Below are 19675 nucleotides of genomic sequence, written 5' to 3'. Positions count from 1 at the left end.
TTAAAAGTGAATTGTATTATGATTATTTGAGAGCTTGTTAATTAAGTGAATGTAATCCTCCTGGGGAAGGAGCAGCAGCCAAGTAGAAAATGTCCAAGCTGAGAGGACCAGGCTGGGAGTCCCCCAGGGGGAGCCTCCCAAAGCCACGGGGCTGCTGCAAGGGCTCATCCCTGAACTGCAGTGCCCTTGAGGGCTGAGGAAGAAACCAGCATGCTGCTCAGTCAATATCCCAACCGGGATGGCACGGGCTACTCAGGTGACTGCAGGAGCCTGGCCCCGCAGGTCTCGCCTCAGCATCTGCCAGTGCAGAACAGAGCAGGGTCCAAGGGGCAATGTCCTCTTCCAAGGCCCAGTCCCTTTTGTGTGGACCCACCTGGGGGGGGGGGGGGGGGACAGCTCAAAGCCAAATGGATTGAATTTTAAACTTGAAATATCTGAAAAATCATTGCTATGTCTGAATTGTCTTGGAAATAAATTTGCATTTTCTGCTATCATGCTGGAGGGGAAGCTAAAAAGAGAATTCAGTTATGGGGAAATACCAGAAAAGGGAGTTGCATGTTGTATACCTCTGAGTCTATAGATTATGAAATATCATCTGCTCTGTATCATTCACTTAATAAGCGTCATCATGAAGAATTTCCGATTCACGGAACTGGAAATACTGAAAGAATTAATATTTTAGGAAGCCTGGGCCACTTTCTGGTGGTGTTATCAGTGGGGAGATCTCCTCGTCCCTCGCCTGTTGCTGGGGGAAGTGGGTTTTTTGGGGTGCTGCTGCTGGAATAAGAATTTCCGGAGGCCCCCACAGAGGTTGGGGTATTGTCGAAAGTTTTATTTCTGTGGAATTACACCCCTGAGTTCCCAAGGTTCCATTTCCCTCTGTCCTGCCACAGAAGGAGTGTATCCGTGACTTCAACAGGGCAAGAGTTAAAGCTGCTGCCCAGAGTCCTCACGCCATGTTAGGTAGGGCACAGTCCAGTTCAGCATCAGACAAGCTTCGTTTGTGCTTCCCACTGCAGTTCATTGGACCATTGTGTGTGGGGTCCACATGGCTGTGGGCCACACGGGCGAATGCAAGGGAGCCAGGAGACAGCCGAAAGCCAAGAGCTCCTTTGTTTGGGGAATTATGTATCCCCAAATTTTCACAGGCTTGCAGTGGCCCTGCCCCTTCTGGCCAATGATATATGTTCCCACGTTTGACTGACAGGCACCTTCCCTATGTCACCCCAACTCACTGTGCATGTGTCCATCTCCCTTATGTCCAGTCCCTTCCCCCAGTAACCTGCAGGGAATGGACCAGTGGTTTCCTGGGGAGTGCAAAGTTGCAGCTTCCTGGTAAAGCTGCCCGAATGGCTACGCTTATCATGTCTGGCTCTCCACTTTGCTCCTTTCCTATTATTAATAACCAATTCATCACAATGGTATCAGTAGGATCTATTTATTATAAATAATTTTTATAGGACTGAGACCTTACAGGTTAGAGTTTGACAGAATGAAGGTGGCACCAGTTATTGAAGTACAATTTCATCGTCTCCAGGACCTATCTATGACTGTGGGGTCATGGCTGGAGTGAGTGGAGGGCATAGAGAAGAAGAAATAGGAGTTCCAGAAAAGCGTTGCAATGTTCTGAAAGCCAACGCGCCATGTGAATTCTCAGGGAGTATCTGGTACAGTCACACTCAGCTGGCCGGGTAATGACCACCACACGAATCCTTTCCTCAATGAGAGATAATGACTTGGGAGTTTTTTCCAGAGTAGGAAAAGGCATCTTCCGTTTTACAGTGGAAATAAATGAGAAGGAGAAATAACTCTGCAGAGACTGCGTTTTAGAGACAATTCTGCTGGGACAGAGCTTCTTGCAAGGACTCCTGGAATAGTTCTTTGTTGCAGGGCTGTGCACAGAGTGTTGGGTGATACTGAAATACAGAGCCCTTGCTGGTAGTTATCTGTCTGACTGTGAGAAGTTGTGGTGCTGCCTGACTCTATTGCATAAGTAACCCTGAGTAAGCGCCAGGTTGCGGACAGAAGGGTTCCTTCTGCTGTTCTGTTCTGGAGAGCTATAGTCCCCGATGCCCTTTACATGGCCTCTTAGCTGAGAAGAGCTCCTAAAAACACAAAACATAGTAATGCATGAGGCAAACGTCTTTGGCTCCCACCTATATCAGTTTGTTAGAGCCGCCAGGACAAAGTACTACAGATTGGGGACTTAAGCGACACAAATGTATTTTCTCACAGTTCTGGAGGCTAGAAATCCAAGATCAAGGTGTCCTCAGGTTTGGCTTCTCCTGAGGCCTCTCACCTTGTCTTGCAGATGACCTCCTCCTCCTTCTTGTGACTGTGTCCAATTCTGTCTTCTTATAGGGACACCACCATTCATATAGAACTGGGTTCATCCATTATCCCTTTTTAAAATGTATCTTTATTGTTGAAAGTATTACAGATATCCCCTCCTCCTCCCATTTACCTCCTCCACCCCTCTCCTGCCTCTCCCCAGGCCTTCACCGAAATATTGTCTGTGTCCATGGGTTATGTATTTAGGTATGTAAGTTCTTTGGTTAATCTCTCTCCCTCCCACCTTCCCTCGGAGATTTGTCAGTCAGTTGTCTCTTTAACAGGCCTCTCTCCAGATAATGGTCACATAATGAGGTACCTGGGGGTTTGGGTTCAACATATGAATTTTGGGGGTGACACAAATCGGCCCATGACACCAACTTTCCACATATGAGGTTAAGAATGGTCCTGGGCCCACTTCTAGGGATTAAATGAGATGGGGGAAAAAAAAAAAAAAGCTCAGCAAATGTCCAAATCAGCACATCTTGACCCTGGATACTGATTTCAAAGTAACTGGGAAGCCAGAGAAGTAGGTAGAAAAAAGGAAAAACTTCATTTGACATTTTGTTTATTTAGACTTTGCTTTGTTTCGGAAAGGACATGAGGGGAGGGGCTCCCAGATTTAAAAGGACATAAAGGGCAAGACACAGGAGACAAAGGACCCTGTGCAGGCACCTTGCTACCTCTTCCTGGTGACCTGCGTGCCCACCGAGGCTTCACCCTTGCAGGAGGGGTGAGCAGGCCCAGGTAGGAAGTCTTTCGAGGCAGGGCACCGTACTCTGGGGGCTTACCAAAGTTAACGTGGCTTCCTGCATTAAAGAGGCAATGTACGGACTGGTGAGGAATATTTTACGTTGCCATGAAGAATCATCACTGAAGCAGGAGAAACCTGGATAATCCGTTAGAAAAAGCTGATTTCAATATTCAATGATTCACAGACATTTATTAAGCACCTGTTATGTGCCATGCCGTATGCTGATCCCTGGAGGCAACATTGGTGGTGAGCAAGTTTTTAGTAACATTAGTAAACACACAAGTACAAAGCACATGTATATCAACCCATATAACGCTTACCAAAAAATGTTTTTACAGTTGAGGAAACTGAGGCAAAGAGGATATTTGTAACTTGCTCAAATCCACACAAGGAAGAACTGAAGCCAATGTTTTAACTTAAGAAAATCTGGATGGCTCCAAATGTCATACTGATAAAAACCACATGATTCTGCCTTAAAATATTTGGAAGTTAGACAAAGAAGTTATGAAGGCTTTCTCTCTCGATTTTTTAGATAGGCTGAGATCTGGAATAAGAGTTTATCTAAAGATATAACTGAGCTTTCAGATTGATCCAGGTGGAAAGTAGGGGTGAGGGGAGAGCTGACCAGAAAGGGGAGCTGAAAAGAGGCCAAAGAGAAATTTCATGACTTCTAATTTTGCTTGGTAATCTCGAATGAAAAACTGCCATGAAAATCAACAACTGCATGTATTTCATTTTAAAATGCAGCATTCAGAGCACAGTCTTAATTAAATATTTTTAGAAGTCCAGCTTCCTATCTTGAAAATAATGAAAAAGGTGAACAAAAATAATGGTGTAGACTCACATGCGCCCAGCTGCCCCAGACTGGCCTATGGTTGGAGCTGAGGCAATCCTGGAGCTGTGGGACTAGAATACTGGGCAAGGCGGAGGAAGAGACGAAAGCCCTACCCAGCTCTGGATTCCTGATTCCTCCTTGTTCTTTTTGTCTCCTACCATACACCTACAGTCTCTCTACAATGAGTATTGTGAAACTTTATTTAACGTACAGTGCTCATGGACAAAAGCTAAAAACATTTAATCCCATCATTAGGTTAATTGGGTAAAAGATACCCCACCAAGTTTCCTGCACAAACTCCCATTGTTCTCTAGGCTTTCAGTCATGGCACTGCAGAATAATTTTATGTGGGTCAGCATCTTTTATAAAGCAGTAGTAGGCACAGCAGCTTATGAAATTAAACTCCTGGATACCTCGGAGTGTGTCCCTCTCTCGGGAAATGCTTTTTTGTTTGTTTATGTTTAGGTGGTACCGGCGTTCCGCAGCGTTCAAGGATCCAAGGTGGAAAAGGTCATCCTCATTACCGAGAGGGGCCAGTCACCCAGTTAGGGCTCTACATCGGAGTTTTGAGTTCAGACAGTTATAAAATCCAGAAACTGTCATCCTAGTGTTTAGTTTTGAGCTTGTCGTTTGCATCCAAGCATTCGGGAACACAGGAGCTTTGTGCTCTCTGCCGCGAGCGAGGAGGACTAGCGCCACGGCCGACCGAGCGGGAGGAGAACATCATCGGGCACCCAGCGGTCTTCCACTCGGAGCGACCCGCTAGGAGTTGAAGAAGTTCCTTTAGGTCTGACCTAAGTTAGGATGTGACCGCCCCTCGGGCCACGCGTGCGCGGGCCGCCGGGCTTGGGCGAGAGGGTCGGAGGCGCCCCCAGTTGGGACCGATAGCACATCCGTGCTGGGCTGAGTCGTAGCCTCAGCCGCGCATGCCCGCCCAGATGGCAGCCTGCCCCGGACCCGGCTCCGGTCAGGCTCAAAGGCTTCTACCGCAGGCCCCCGTCCCGGCACCCTCCCTTCTCCCGCCCTACCAGTGCCGACCAGAGTGCTGTCCAGGATCCATCAGAGCTAGGAGGGGGCGGGGCTTGAGGAGAGAGGCGGGGCCGGAGGAACGGAAGGCAGGGTGCGCAGCGAGGAGGGGCGGAGCTCGGCGGAGAGGGGCGGGGCTTTGCGAGGAGAGGCGGGGATCTGGTGAAATGTGAAGCGGTACTTAGACCTGGGCAGGGCGGGGCTCGACGGAGGGAGGCGTGGCTATGTGATGAGAGGCGGGGCCAAGAGGGGAGGGGCGGGGCTCTGGTGAATTGTGAAGCGGCACTCAGCCCTGGGCAGGGCGGGGCTCGACGGAGGGAGGCGTGGTTCGGTGTTGAGGGGCGGGGCCAGGAGAGGAGGGGCGGGGTTCTGGAGAAATGTGAAGCGGCACTCAGCCCTGGGCAGGGCGGGGCTCGGCGGAGAGGGGCGGGCTCGAGGCAGGGTCTCGGGCGGGGCTGGGCGGGCTCAGCGCAAAGCAGAGCTGAGAGCCGTGAGGGGCGGGGCTCAGCGGGGGGCAGGGCTCGGGGCGGGGCTTGGGACGCGCGGCGCGGCTTTCCCCCCACCCCCGCCCGGGTCCGCTGCTCGCCCTTCCCGCGGCACGGTAGTGGGGCTCGAGAAAGCCGAGGCGCGAGTGGCGGGAGTAAGAAGAGGGAGTGCGGAGTCTGGTTCTGGAGCGGTGGGAGCCGGTGGGAGACCGGCGTGGAGGGCTGGAGGTGGCGGGGCCCCGCGAGGACGCGATGAAGCCAAGCCTCGAGGACCCGGCGGCGTCCGCCGGGGGCCCCTGGGAAGAGTGCTTCGAGTTGGCCGTGCAGCTGGCGCTGCGGGCGGGACAGGTGAGCGCTGCGGCCCTCCCCTGCGCCCTGGCGGAGTCCGAGTGAGCGCAGCCCCGCGGGCCGGGAGGCACGCTGCCCGCACCACACCCACTCGGCACTTGGGAAAGTCCGATCAGAAGTAAAGTCAGACCAGAGGGCTCCTCTGGGGCGGGCGGGACCTGGGCCCAGGGCCACGTGTGGCCGCGGGGCCGGGCTGGGGTGGGGAAGGTCCCGCGCAGCTGGGCCGTGCGCGGTAGGCGTCTGGTGACGGCTGACCGAGGCGTGATAAGTGAAAGAAGTCTTTGTGTTCGTTTCCTGCATAGACCTTCCCTTTACCTTCTCCCCCCCAGGAGCCGGGAGGGGAGCACCTCTTTTTCCCCGTGGTGGTGGCTAGCACTCCTTAAAGCCTGCCGCCCAGGGCCCCTCTCCTTTGGCCGTGGATGGCTCACTGTAGGTGACTTGACCTTTGCGTAGGGGAGAGCACGTAACAATATATTGACTATGCAAATCAGTCCAGGGCTTTAGATGTTTCTCCCAGGCCTGAATGTCACAGCTGTTGGTGTTGAAAGACCTTTGAATTAATTGATCCGGAGGCCAGGACATGGGTGTGGTTTCCCCCAGGTATAAACCCCAGCTGCGGGGAGACCTGGGCGGCTTGCTGTTTGTCCACAAGCGTCCTAAATGCAAACTTACTCGGAACCACAGCCTCAAAGTGGCTCCACTCAGCGACTGGAGAAACTTACTAATAACCGACCCGCAGGATGAAAACCAAGCAGCGGAGCGTAAACCTGAGGCTCGCGTTGGAAAATGCAGCCCCTTTCTTTTCTCACTTTCATTTTTGTGTGTTTTGTTCCCCACATTTTCCTCGGCGTCTTCAGTGCCTGATAGGGGCGCGGTTCCCACTGCAGGATGAATCGGTGGGTCCTGGTTCTGCGAGGACTGCCAGGCAGGGGTTAGGTTGAGTGGGAAGATGGCTTACTCCCGCTTTGCTTGTTAAGGCCGGCGCTTGTGTTCTGGAGGATGAAGATGGACAGGAGAGGAGCTGTGGGAGGAGATGGACTTGGCATCCAAAGAGCATTTTCTCTTTCAGGTCTACCAGGCTGGAAATGCTAAGTTTTCCCACCGTGTAAAATCGGGCTGTTTTCAGTCCTGAATTTGAAGTGAGTCGTCATGTGTACAGTGGATCGTGCTTTACCTGGATATGAACCCTCTGACCCCCTTTAAAAGTTAATCTTCACGTTTAGTATTGGAGGGCCCTCCCTCTGTGGTTTTAAAGACCCAAGACTCAGGCGGGAAGGAATGCATGACTTAAAGGAGCGTTGTAAGCTATCCTCTGGCTCCATCACCTTCCCCTCCTGCACAAAAAGGAGATCCCAAACCTTATATGAGCTAGAATGTGAAGCTCCTGGGAACATTCTTCCTGGAAAGCACATCCGCTGTATTGGGGGGGGGGGGGGGGAGGGCGGAGGGAGGGGAGTTGCTCTCCTGCCCCTCCCCCCTCCCTCCAAGCCCCCTCACTGCCTTTTCAGAGTGACTGTCACTGGGATATTTAGTAACTTTTACATTCCACCCTAAAACTTTCTTTCCTTGAGGCTTTGAGGAAAAGCCAGCTTAGGAGTGGGGCACTTCTGTGTAAATCCTGGTGAGTTGTTACAGGTTTCTGTGGTTTTTCAAACTTAGATCCTTGAAGATACAGAGGGGTTTTAAAACATTTTAACAGATGGTTACATAGAACTTGCAATACGGCAGGCACAATTCTAAGGGTCTTACAAATTTTAACTTATTTAGAAGATATCTATGTGTTTGCAATTTGCCAACAATGTGGGGTGGGTTTTTTTTCGTGTTTTTTTTAAGCGGGGGAAGGGTGAAATAAAGATCCTGCCATTAGGAGTCTTGTCAGGGAGCCCAGGACTCCGGGCTCCCTCTTGAGCATTATGCTGATGCTTCCTGCCCGCCCGCCCGCCTGGCTGAGGAGGATGGCCCGATGGTCTGCGGCTGGGACAAACAGGCTACACAAGGTCGTTGCAACCTGTGCAAAGAGGGACAGATTGTCTAATCGTGTTCTTAGTAATGGGGCGCAGATTGGGAAAATCTGGCCTTGAGCCAGACAGGCCAGAGAGGAATGAAAAGGTAGCTCGTGGTGATCCTTTTTGAGTCCTTAACTAATGCAGTGTTTGGCACATTTGCTGTGGCCTTGTGGCCCAGAATGCCCACCCCGTCACCGGTACCCAATGTTCTGCTATTATATTGAGTTTGCTACCCTCAGCTGCTCCTGAGACAGTTATGTGTTCTGAATTCCCGAGTCTGGGTTCCGTTTGCTGAAAGGTAGAACAAGAGGGAGGGGGCCTCCCAAGAGATGAATATCACTGCCCTTGATCTTTCAGACATTGGTTCAGGTCAGGGCAGCACTAGACACTTTGCTCCCCGTTTCTGAGAGTCTCCACAAAAGCAACCTGTGTGGCCTCCCTGGCCCAGAGTGCGACCTCTGCACGAAGGCCTCCCCATTCTCCCCGCTTCCTCCTTCACTCTCCACCACCCAATCCTGCAGTCCCTCTAAAATCCCTTCCCTTCCAGGCCCAGCCACCCACACCACTCAGGAGCCCCTCCCTAGCTGCTGGGCTTTGGACACCCCATCACCACCACCAACCAATACATATAGCAGAATTCATGGAAATGGATGTCTGTCATATTTTGTGTGACAGGTGAACAAAAGTATCATAGAAAACCATGCTTTTTAAAAAATATATTTTATTGATTTCAGAGAGGAAGGAAGAGATAATCATTGATCAGCTGTCTCCTGCAAGCCCCCCACTGGGGATCGAGCCCACAACCCGGGCATGTGCCCTTGACCAGAATCGAACCTGGGACCTTTCAATTCACAGGTCGACGCTCTGTCCACTGAGCCAAACCGGATAGGGCAAAACTATCATTTTTTAATTGTCCTGGCAAGGGTAGATGCAGGTTTTGTTGGTCCTATAGAGCTTAAACAAATTAGGGGCCCTCTTAACAAAAAAATATACAAAATTACAAATTCAAAATTAAATATAAAAATTACTTAGAATAAGAAAAATCAACAGTATAAATTTTAAGATGCTAGCAATATAACAAAATACATAAAAATAAATCTAACTACTTCTCAATCTTCTATAATACTTTTTTTCACTTTTTTTGGCTTTATACTCTGCATCTTTGAATGACTGATTTGGGGATATTTTCTCTGGAGAGAATAGAAAGATAAATTTAGGCTTTCTTAGAGCATGAATGGTTGAAATTTATTTAGGCTTCAAACTTGTTACTGGTCATATAAATTTTTAGGGTTGCCATCAAATTTGAGAATCCTGTCACTTTTCTTTTATACATTCGTTGTAAGATGTGAGAGAATTTTCCACAGACCAGCAACTGGCTCCACAGAGTTGAAGCCTTGTTTCTTTCCATGATCCCTGGTGCCAGCTGCCACTGTCCACGCTCACACACTCCTCTGGTCCTGCCCGTCGTGTCACCATGCCAGGCCAGTTGGTGTGGTAGGCAGTGGAAGCATTTCTGGAAGCCATTCCTATACCGGATGACTCACAATAACTTACAGAGAGATGTGACTGCAGATATATCCCATCAAACCCAAAGTAAATCCATCTCTGCTCCACTTCCGTTTAGCCAAAAACGCTAAAATCCCACTCCAGTGCCACCTGGTAGGAAATACGATGGAGGGGAGGTCATAGTGGAAGGAGCAGTTAGATCTGCAATTAGAGGGGTTGAGTGTTGCAAACTTAAAAGAGGTGCTTATGTGCGACCCCGTCAGCACACTTTGCCATGGTCCCTGGCAAAGCCTCGAGCCTGTAAAGGGCCTTGAAGCCCCAATGCCATTAGCTCCCCAGTGAATTCGTCTCTGAGTGCTGGTAGGAACATCTCAGGAAAAGGCAGAAAACGAAAATCCAACCCTCTACCCTCAGAGCTTCAGACAGCGCCTCTCTAGTCGCCTTACATACCCGTGCCTCCCCAAGGCCCAGGCTTGAGAAGTGAAGCCTATTGTCCCAACAGCCCCATCAGGCCTTTGTTCAGACAGATCAAACTCGTCTGCATCTTCTAAACACATTGCATTTTCCTGCCCTTCTTGCCTATGTTTATTGAAAACCATACTGTCCCTCCAGGGCTGGGTTACGGTGCGAAGGACCTTCCGGGGTGGCTTTCTTCTCTGCCCTGTGCCCCTCCCCCATCCTGCTGGCCCTTGGTCCCTGGTCTGGTTGGTGTGCTCTTCCCACCCTGGGCTCTGAATGTGCAGCTCCCCAGAGCAGAGAGCGCACGTTGGTGGACTCTGACCCAATATCATCTATTTGTCTGGCTTGCTTTGACAACAAACTATTGTTGTGACTTGTGATTTTAATTGTTATCCGTTATTCACACAGGGAGTTTTATAAGTGAAATACTACTAAAAGGACTGTCATGAAAAACAGCAATGTCCTGGCCCATGTCATCCTTTTACTTTTCCCCAGAGATCACTGTATTCAATTTTCTGAGTTGCACCCATTTGTAAATATTAGGATTCCTACCACTCATTTAGACGTTATATTGGGCTGTGTGGCTGAGTTATCTGTGTGGTTCCATTGGTATCCATATCGCATTCTTCTTTTTTTTTTTTAATCCTCACCCGAGGATATTTTTTCCATAGACTTTTAGAGAGAGTGGGAGGGAGAGGGAGAGACAGAGAGAAACATCGATGTGAGAGAGACACATTGATTGGTTGCCTCCCACATGCCCCCGACCAGGGCCCATGCCCCTGACCAGGGCTGGGAACCTGCAACTGAGGTACGTGCCCTTGACCGGAATTAAACCCTGGACCCATCAGTCTGAAGGCCGACGCTCTATCCACTGAACCAAATCGGCTCGGCTCCATATCACATTCTGATGATCATGCAATTGTAATGCAAGACTGAATCAGGCAGTAATAGCTATATTACATATTCCTTTATTTCTTATACAATCTGTATTTTTTTTTTTTCAATCCTCACCTGAGGATGTTTTTATTGGTTTTATTTATTTATTTATTTATTTTGAGAGAGAGAAACATTGATGTGAGAGAGAAACCTGAAGCCTGGATAGTGCCCCGACTGGGAATCAAACCCCAGATCTTTTGGTGCATGGGACGATGATCTAACCAATTGAGCAACCCGGCCACGGCACAGCCTGCATTTTTCTTAAAGTAAAAAATAAGGTGGTTTTCCTTGTTGTTTTGTTTTTTGCTTAGTTTTCTGTGTACCCATTGATAGTCATCTTCCAACTTCCCAACAGTATTTTTTAATTATCTGTGTCAAAATCATCAGGTTAGTGGCTGCAGAGAAGTGGTCCTCACACTTTCCTTTGTATCTGAAGTGCCTGGAAGGCTTTTCAGGGCAAGCTGAGTACCACCCCTGGTTTCTGATTCCTGAAGTCTGGAGTAAATTAGCATTTCCACCAAGTTCCCAGCTGATACTGATACTGCCGATCTAGAAAGCAGCCCTTTGTCTAGTAGCCAGATCAGACCACTCTGTTTTCCAGACACTTTGATAGCTCAGTTGGAGCGTTGTCACATGCACCAAAAGGTCACAGGTTCAATTCCCTGTCAGGGCATATACCCAGGTTACAGGTTTGATCCCTGGTTGGGGTGCATACAGAGGCAACGATCCATGTTTCTCACATCGATGTTTCTTCTTCTTCTTCTTCTTCTTCTTCTTCTTCTTCTTCTTCTTCTTCTTCTTCTTCTCTCTCTCTCTCTCTCTCTCTCTTTGAAATAAATAAAAACATATCCTTGGGTGAGGATTAAAAAACACACACTTTCATAACTACTGCTATATAGTATTTTGTTATGTGAATATATGATAATTTATTCTTTCAACTTTTTTAAAATATATTTTTATTGATTTCAGAGATGAAGGGAGAAGGAGGGAGAGATAGAAACATCAATGATGAGAGAGAATCTTCCATGCCCCCTACAGGGATGGAGCCTGCAACCTGGGCATGTTCCCTGACAGGGCATCAAACTGGTGACCATTCGGTGCACAGGAGGATGCTCAACCAACTGAGCCACTCTGGCCAGGGCTGATTGTGGTTTTAATCTGCATGTCCCATATGACCAATGAACTTAAGTATCTTTTGTGTGTTTATTGTCCTCCTGGATAGTCTCTGTTTTTAAACAGAATGGTGGTATTAAATGATGGTTAGAGATTATTTGCTCAACAAATATTTAAAGGGTAACTCTGGAAAGAACTTTAGCCTTTACTCTGAGTGTGAGGAGAGGGTTTGGTCAGAGTCCTGTGTGGGGCCCGCCCTGGGCTGCATGGGGCCCCATGGCATGGAGGGACCAGAGCGGATATCTGAAAGGAAGCTGTTAAAATAACAGTCCAGGTGAGAAATGAGGGTGGGTTTGCCTGGGATGGAATGAAGGAAGTGGTAAAAACAGGTGTATTTCGCATGCTGAGGTTCAAGCTTTGCTGTTGGAGTCGACTTAGGGTGTGAGAGAGAGAGAGGAGGCAGGGATGCCTTCAAGGTTCAGGCCTGCAAAACTGGTTGAATGGATTTGCTGCTTCCTGAGATGGCGAAACTGCAGGAGGAGCAGGATTGGAGGTGGAAGTCTGGTGTTGCGTTTCCAGCATGCTGCACTTGAATTGACCGTGGGTTATTCTACGTGATGTTGAGTTTGGAACCAGAGTTCAGGGGAGAAGTTCAGGGTGGAGACTCCAATTGGAGAGCCATTGGCCTGGGATGATATGAAGACCCAGGACAGGGAGAGAGCGGGCTTGTCCACCCCTGGGCTCTGCCATGGGATGGTCCCCAAGTCAAGCTCCTGGTTTTTCCTCTAGGACAGCGGTTCTCAACCTGTGGGCCGCGACCCCTTTGGTGGTCGAACGACCCTTTCTCAGGTGTCGCCTAAGACCATCCTGCATATCAGATATTTACATTACGATTCATAACAGTAGCCACATTGCAATTATGAAGTAGCAACGAAAATAATTTTATGGTTGGGTCTCAACATGAGGAACTGTATTTAAAGGGCCAGAAGGTTGAGAACCACTGCTCTAGGAGATCCTCAGATGTCAGTATGTGGAGGTCTTGGGTTGCCCATTTCTTCAGAAGCGCCTGCCCACTTGAGGAAGGCAGTTGAGGGGTGATGATTTCACCATTTCCCTGCCTTTCGTCCCATCTCACCGTGCCCCCACACTGTGCTCCGTGCCCCAAGTCCAGGCCTCCAGTTCCCGCATAGCTCCAAAGGGCGGGGGTCAGCCTGCACTGACAGTTGTAAAACTTTCGCCAACATTTAAAACCTCAGCCAAGACAGAGTCCCCGTGGGACAACAGCTGGCAGGCGCAGAGTAGCAGCTGCTCCTTTTGGGGTCCAAGTGTCCAAGGCTCACTAGTCCCTGACCCTTGTGCAAAGCCAACTGCCATTTTCCTGATACATGATTGTAAGGAAAGTAGCATGTTTCTTATGCCCATTTTGCTAATAGAAGTTGTTCGCGCCCTAGCCAGTTTGGCTCAGTGGCTAGAGCGCTGGCCCGCAGACTGAAGGGTCCCAGGTTCAATTCCAGTCAAGGGCACATGCCCGGATTGCTGGCTTGATCCCCAGTGTGGGGTGTGCAGGAGGCAGCTGATCCATGATTCTCTTTCATCATTGATGTTTCTATCTCTTTCTCCCTCTCCCTTCCTCTTTGAAATAAAAAATATGTATTAAAAAGAAAAAAGTTGTTGGAGAAAAATGAGAAGGAGCACTTTTCTTCCAGAGGCGTTTGTACCTGCAGCCCTTCCGTGAGCCCAGCCCTTGGTGGCGGAGTGAGTCAGTGAAATCCCACCTGCGTCTCACTAAGGAGAGAAGAAAAGGCTGGTGTCACCCTCGCACGAAGTGAATGGGCCTGTGTGGATACTTACACCCCAGCCCAAATGAGACACAGTAGTGGAATGTTCTGTCTTTGGGGTGGGGGGGGGGGGGGGAGTAGCCAGAGGATGGAAACGCCGCCAGTGGATTCCAGGCCCCACCTACCCCCAGCCCCAGGAGTGGGGTCTGGGTAGGGGAGCTCAGGTCCCGAGAAGCTGAGGTTTGGAGAGAGAAAAGTAAGTTTTGAGTTCAGGCTCCTTGTCTCTTGGCTTCATGGGGCCAGAACCTAAGGCTGGCCTGGCTTACATCTTTCTCCCATGGAGATAAGGGAAGAATTCAGCCGAGGGGCAATGTCACGTCCACTGTAGCTAAGCCAGTCTCAGAACCATGTGTCCACTGTCCCAGCTCCCGACTGCAGAGGCCAGGGCAGCGTCTTGGCCACGTGGTGGTGTATTCAGCGCCCCAGTCCTCCTCTGAACTAGCCTTGCTGGGCACCCAGCCACCTCCCATGCCAAATCCAGGGGACCCTCTTCACCCACATGAAATTCAGGCTTTAGTGACTGAAGGACATATTTTATATATTAAACATTAACAGAATGTTATTTGGACAGAGAGACCCAGGGCAGGAGGTCTGTGAAGTGCATGCATAGTGAGTAGCTGAAAAACATTAATGAAAAACAGCATACACTAACTTATTGCTGGCAGAACGAGAATGTTTCAACTCTCGAAGACTGAGAAAACGGGCCTGGGAAAGGGCTTTCAGCGGGTAACTCACCTGGCCACCTTACAGGCCAGTCTCCTGTGGATGCAACTGCGGCTAAAGGACAGGGCTGTTTGCGTCTACCAGTTAATTTGAAAAATACAGCATTCTATCACTGCCTTTCTCTCATGTAGGAACATTTATGAATTAAAATTTTCTTAGCCTAGTATTTTAAGATCTCATTTGAGATTTGCACATTGTGTTTATGGTAGGATTTGTTGCTTTTTTAGTCACAAGTCATTAAATTTTGTCAAGCCCTAGCCGGTTTGGCTCAGTAGATAGAGCGTCGGCCTGCAGACTAAAGGGTCCCAGGTTCGATTCTGGTCAAGGGCACATGCCTGGGTTGTGGGCTTGTTCCCCAGTGGGGGTCGTGCAGGAAGCAGCCGATCAATGATTCTCTCTCATCGTTGATGTTTCTTGCTCTCCCTTCCTCTCTGAAATCAATACAAATATATTTTTTAAAAATTTTTGTCTAACACATGTTCTCACAAATAACTAGAGTGGTGACAGTCCAAGTTTATATAAAAATTATTTTGTGTACCAAGACCATTAAATGCACTTTCTCATTTAATTCTTACAACAATCCAATTTCTTAGATACTACTGTTATTACAGATGTGCAAACTAAGGCTCTGAGAAGCTAATGACTTCCCCAGGGTCTCCCAAGTGAAGTTTAAATTCAGATCTGTCTGCTGCTGAAGTGAATCGGTGGAAATAAGAATTACGTTTAGACAGGGAAATGTTTCATGTGCATTTTCTTCATGCACTGCAGAGTTTCCAAGTTTTAAAATGTTTATTTTTATTATTTTTAAACTCAGCAGTCCAGCTCTAGAGCCTTAGCCATTCTGCCATTTCTTTTTTAAAATTTTTTATTCAATTTTCTTAAATTTATAAAAAAACAAACAGTTCACCCATTTCTCCCACCCCCTTCAGCCCACTGCCTCTTAGAACCACCAATCTGTTCTCTGTGAGCTTGGGGTTATATATATATTATAGTTCTTTGCTTATTCATCCATCAGTGAACACTGGTTGCTTCTAAATCTTGGCTATCCTATGTAATAAAAGGCTAATATGCAAATCAACCGAATGGGGAACAACCGGTCACTATGACGAACACTGACCACCAAGGGGCAGACGCTCAATGCAGGAACTGCCCCCTGGTGGTCAGTACATTCCCACAGGGGGAGCGTCACTCAGCCAGAAGCCGGGCTCATGGCTGGCGAGCACAGCGGCAGTGGCGGTAGCCTCTCCCGCCTCTGTGGCAGCGCTAAGGATGTCCGAGGGCTCCTGGACTGTGAGAAGGTGCAGGCTGGGCTGAGGGGACCCCCCCCACCCTGCCCCAAGTGCACGAATTTCATGCACCAGGTCTCTAGTTGTATATAATGCTACAGTGAAAATGGGGACAGAGATCTTTTCGATTAGAGTTTTTGTTTTCTTTAGAAGTGGAATTGCTGGATCATATGATAATTCTATTTTTAATTTTTTGGGGAGCCTCCGTACTGTTTTCTATAGTGATTTCACCCATTTACATTCTCACCAACAGTACACAAGAGTTTCTTTCTCTTCACACCCTCACCAACACTGATTTCTTTAATTTTCTTTTCTTTCTTTTATTTTTTTGATGATAGCCATTCTAACAAGTTTGAGGTGATATCTCATTGTGTTTTGATTTGCATTTCCTTGATAATTAGTGATGTTGAGCACTTTTTCATATATGTGTTCACAATCCGTATGTCTTTGGAAAATGTCTATTCATATCTTCTGTCCATTTATTAATTGGGTTGTTTGTTTCTTTGTTATTGAGTTGTATGCATTATTATATGTTTTGAATATTAGTCTCTTATCAGATGTATGATTTTCAGTTATTTTCTCCCATTTAATAGGTTGCCTTTTCATTTTGTTGATGGTTTCCTTTGCTTTGCAGAAGCTTTGTTGGTTTAAGGAATTCCCACTTATTGATTTTTTGCTTTTGTTGCTTTTGCTTTTGGTGTCAGATTTAAAAAATTATCACCAAGTCCTTTGTTAAGGAGCTTATCACCTGTTTTCTTATTGGAGTTTTGTGGTTTCAGGTCTTAAGTTCAAGTCTTTCATCCATTTTGAGTTATTTTATTTTTTTTTTCCTTTTTTTCTTTTTTTTTATTTTTTTTATTTTTTTTATTTTTTTTATCTGGTTTTTTTTTCTTTTTTTAAAAAAAATAAAGTGTTCGTTCATTGCAGCCACTAAATATTCTTCCCCCGATTGTTGTCCATTTTGAGTTATTTTATGTGTATGATATAAGACAGTGATCTAGTTTCATTCTTTTGCATATAGCTGTCCAGTTTTCCCAGCATCCTTTATTGAAGAGACTATCCTTTCCCCATTGTATATTCTTGACTCCTTTGTTGCAAATTAATTGAGCAAATATATGTAGGTTTATTTCTGGGCTCTCTATTCTGTTCCGTTGATCTGTGTGTCTGGTTTGCAGCCAATGCCATACTGTTTTAATTACTATAGCTTTGTTATATAGCTTGAAATCAGGGAGTGTGATGCCTCCATCTTTGCTCTTGCTTTGGCCATTCAGGGTTTTTCATGATTCTATACAAATTTCAGGATTTTTTTTTTCTATTTCTATGAAAAGTGCCACTGGAATTTTGATAGGGTTTACATTGAACCTGTATATTTTTTTAGATTAGCTTACTGCCATTAACTCATGGTGACCTTAAGGAATCTAGTTTTTATAGCGATCTCATATATGAAAATCCATCAGGTAAGTTTGGCAAATTTCCATTACAGTGCATATTGCCCTCGTGGGCCTGGAGCCAAGAGGAGGAGAGCAGACCTACTTAGTGTTGTAGGGAAGAGTGGTCTGGAGCTACTAGGATGAAAGCAGAGCTTCTGCCGCGGGAAGCTCACTATCTAGTGGAAGACTCAGGCCCTGCCTGAGCGTGATGGAACACCAAGGCCTGCGCAGTAGCTGAGACGTGCATTCATGCTGGGGAACCACCGACCAAGAGAAGGTACCTGGCCCAAAGTGGGCTGGTGGAGGGCTACACAGACAGCTTTCTGAGAAAATGGACTTGAGTGGACTCTCCAAGGACAAATGGGCAAGAGGCATCCAGGGCGGCCATTGCAGGCACAAAGAACATCATGTTCAAAGACACAGGGTGTGGAGGGAGACCCCCAGAGAGGTGTTGGGCACGGCAAGGGGACAGGGCCAGAGTGCTGTGGGGCCAAGAGTTGCCAGGGTGTCTGTGGAGGACCTCACACCAGACACCGCCCACTGTCCTCTTGGTGAGCCCAGCAAGCCACAGAGGGTGCCAGCAGGTAGATCTGCTTTCCAGAGAGGCCACTCTGCACAGGGTGGACAGCACTACAGAGGAGCAAGACCAAAGGGTGTAGGAGTGCTGTGGGGCCAAGAGTTGCCAGGGTGTCTGTGGAGGACCTCACACCAGACACCGGCCCACTGTCCTCTTGTGGCTTGGTGAGCCCAGCAAGCCACAGAGGGTGCCAGCAGGTAGATCTGCTTTCCAGAGAGGCCACTCTGCACAGGGTGGACAGCACTACAGAGGAGCAAGACCAAAGGGTGTAGGAGGCTGTTTAGCAATGCAGCAGGTGATGGTAGGCAGTGTGAGAAGGGCAGCGTACTTTCGGAAAATAATTCAGAAGTGCAATCTAAATATCTGGATGTGTAACTGGATGAGTGGGTGGTGAGCCAGGGCCCGAAGGAGCAGCAGCAGATGCGAGAGGACTGGCCACAGCACTCTGGGCGGCCTGCCCCGCTGCCACAGGACACGGGACCATTCAGGCCTGTGGCCTTATTTGTGATACTTGCCACACGTAATGAACATAGCACACCAATAATGCTAATAAAATCAGAAAAGAAATGCTTAAAAAAAAGAACATGATACAACATGCTCCGTCTGAATCCATAAATCTTCCCTCCGTTGGTATGATTTATAGCGAGGGGCCTGGTTCCTCTGGAAAGTTTGTCCAGATGACATCAGACATTCCCCAACTGCCCACACACGCCCCTGAGCGTGCATCTCCTCAACACAGTACAGTTGTGTATATTTTAGACCCGGAAGACCAAGTGCATAAATACCATGAGGTTAGATGTGACTTCACAAAGTGTTCCAGGCTTTAGTGGCCTATGAACTCAGTGTGCAGCAGTCAAGAAATCTTTATTCATTCATTCAGCAGATGTTCACTGAGGCCCGACTGTGTGGCAGCCCCGGTATCAGCTGCAAAACAGGCCTGTGGGAGGTGGAGACAGAGACGGACAACCCGGGCCCTTAAGGTGGAATGGATTGCGTGGAATCCCAAGGGGCCAGTTATATGTGGCTGGAGCATAACAGTAATGCAGCGAGGCAGAGGGTAGGGGAGATGAGAATGCAAAGGTTAGGGAAGGCCTGTTTATGTCAGGTTGATGGTCTGGCTTCCCTCACAGAGATCAATGACAGAAGCAAGGCATGTTGCTTTCTCTTTCCCATAAAAGTCCAGTTAGAGGCCTGGGGAGCAGGGTCTCTGCTTCACACAGTCACTCAGGGACCAGGTTTCTTTCTGCTTGTTGTTCTTCCATGTAACCAAAACTGACCTCTCACCACCACACCCATGTCACACCGGGTGGCAAAGGGGGAAAGAACGAGCGGAAGTGGCCTTTTAAGGATGTGACTCAGAGTTGCACATATAACTTCCATTCATATCCTCTTGGGTAGAACTTAGACACAGGCCACACCTACCTGCATGAGGCAGAGAGGGGCAGACTGCTGGGGTGGCTCCACCCCTTGCTAAACTTGGGGCTTCTGTTGCTAAACGGAAGAAGGGGAGACTGGCTCTTTGGGGTCAGATTGTCTGCTAGAACGCCAATTCTCAAAAGCCATTGCATGCCACCTTCACTGAGGTGTTGGCTTTTATCTTGGAGTAATAGGGAGCCATTAAGAACTTCTGCTGGGAAGAGCCATGGTAAAGATCAGAGTTCTAACCAACTCTCCTGGCTGTGGGTGGAGAATGGACTTGAGTGCCATAAAGCAGATTGAGGCCAGCTCCAAGAGATAGGGCTAGTGGGTGGAGGCTCGAGTTTGTCAGACTTCAAGCACAATTAAGACTGTGTTAAACAGGACAACCAAAAAGCACAACAATACCACAATGAAATGAAACAAAAAGACCAAGGTGGTTAGTATTCACACAAACACGAGAGGTTCACTTGGATAAAATGGTGCAGAAGCTATTCAAGCAGTCTGATGTGTATTTTATTCATGATTCAAAGAATTCTGGATACCTACTCTGCCAGGTACAATTCTAGATGCTAACAGTGTGGCAGGGAACAAAAGAGAGTGAAC

At 48.0% G+C, this 19675-nt stretch overlaps 1 protein-coding gene across 2 annotated transcripts in view; it reads left to right on the top strand.

Annotated features, from left to right (window-relative positions):
* Positions 1–5489: 5489 nt before the first annotated feature.
* Positions 5490–19675, top strand: part of IMPA2 (inositol monophosphatase 2) — a 39313-nt gene continuing 25127 nt past the window's right edge. Inside the window, exon 1 of one of the 2 annotated variants that reach the window (XM_036323374.1) lies at positions 5490–5779. In XM_036323374.1, the coding sequence (XP_036179267.1) occupies positions 5684–5779 (96 nt within the window). In that variant the 5' untranslated portion in view covers positions 5490–5683. The remainder of the gene's footprint in view (positions 5780–19675) is intronic. The other variant, XM_036323373.1, reaches the window with a different exon arrangement.

The sequence above is a fragment of the Myotis myotis genome, unplaced genomic scaffold (assembly GCF_014108235.1).
Source record: "Myotis myotis isolate mMyoMyo1 unplaced genomic scaffold, mMyoMyo1.p scaffold_m19_p_9, whole genome shotgun sequence".
In the NCBI taxonomy this organism is placed as follows: Eukaryota; Metazoa; Chordata; class Mammalia; order Chiroptera; family Vespertilionidae; genus Myotis; species Myotis myotis.
This window is presented reverse-complemented; position numbering and strand designations above follow the sequence as displayed.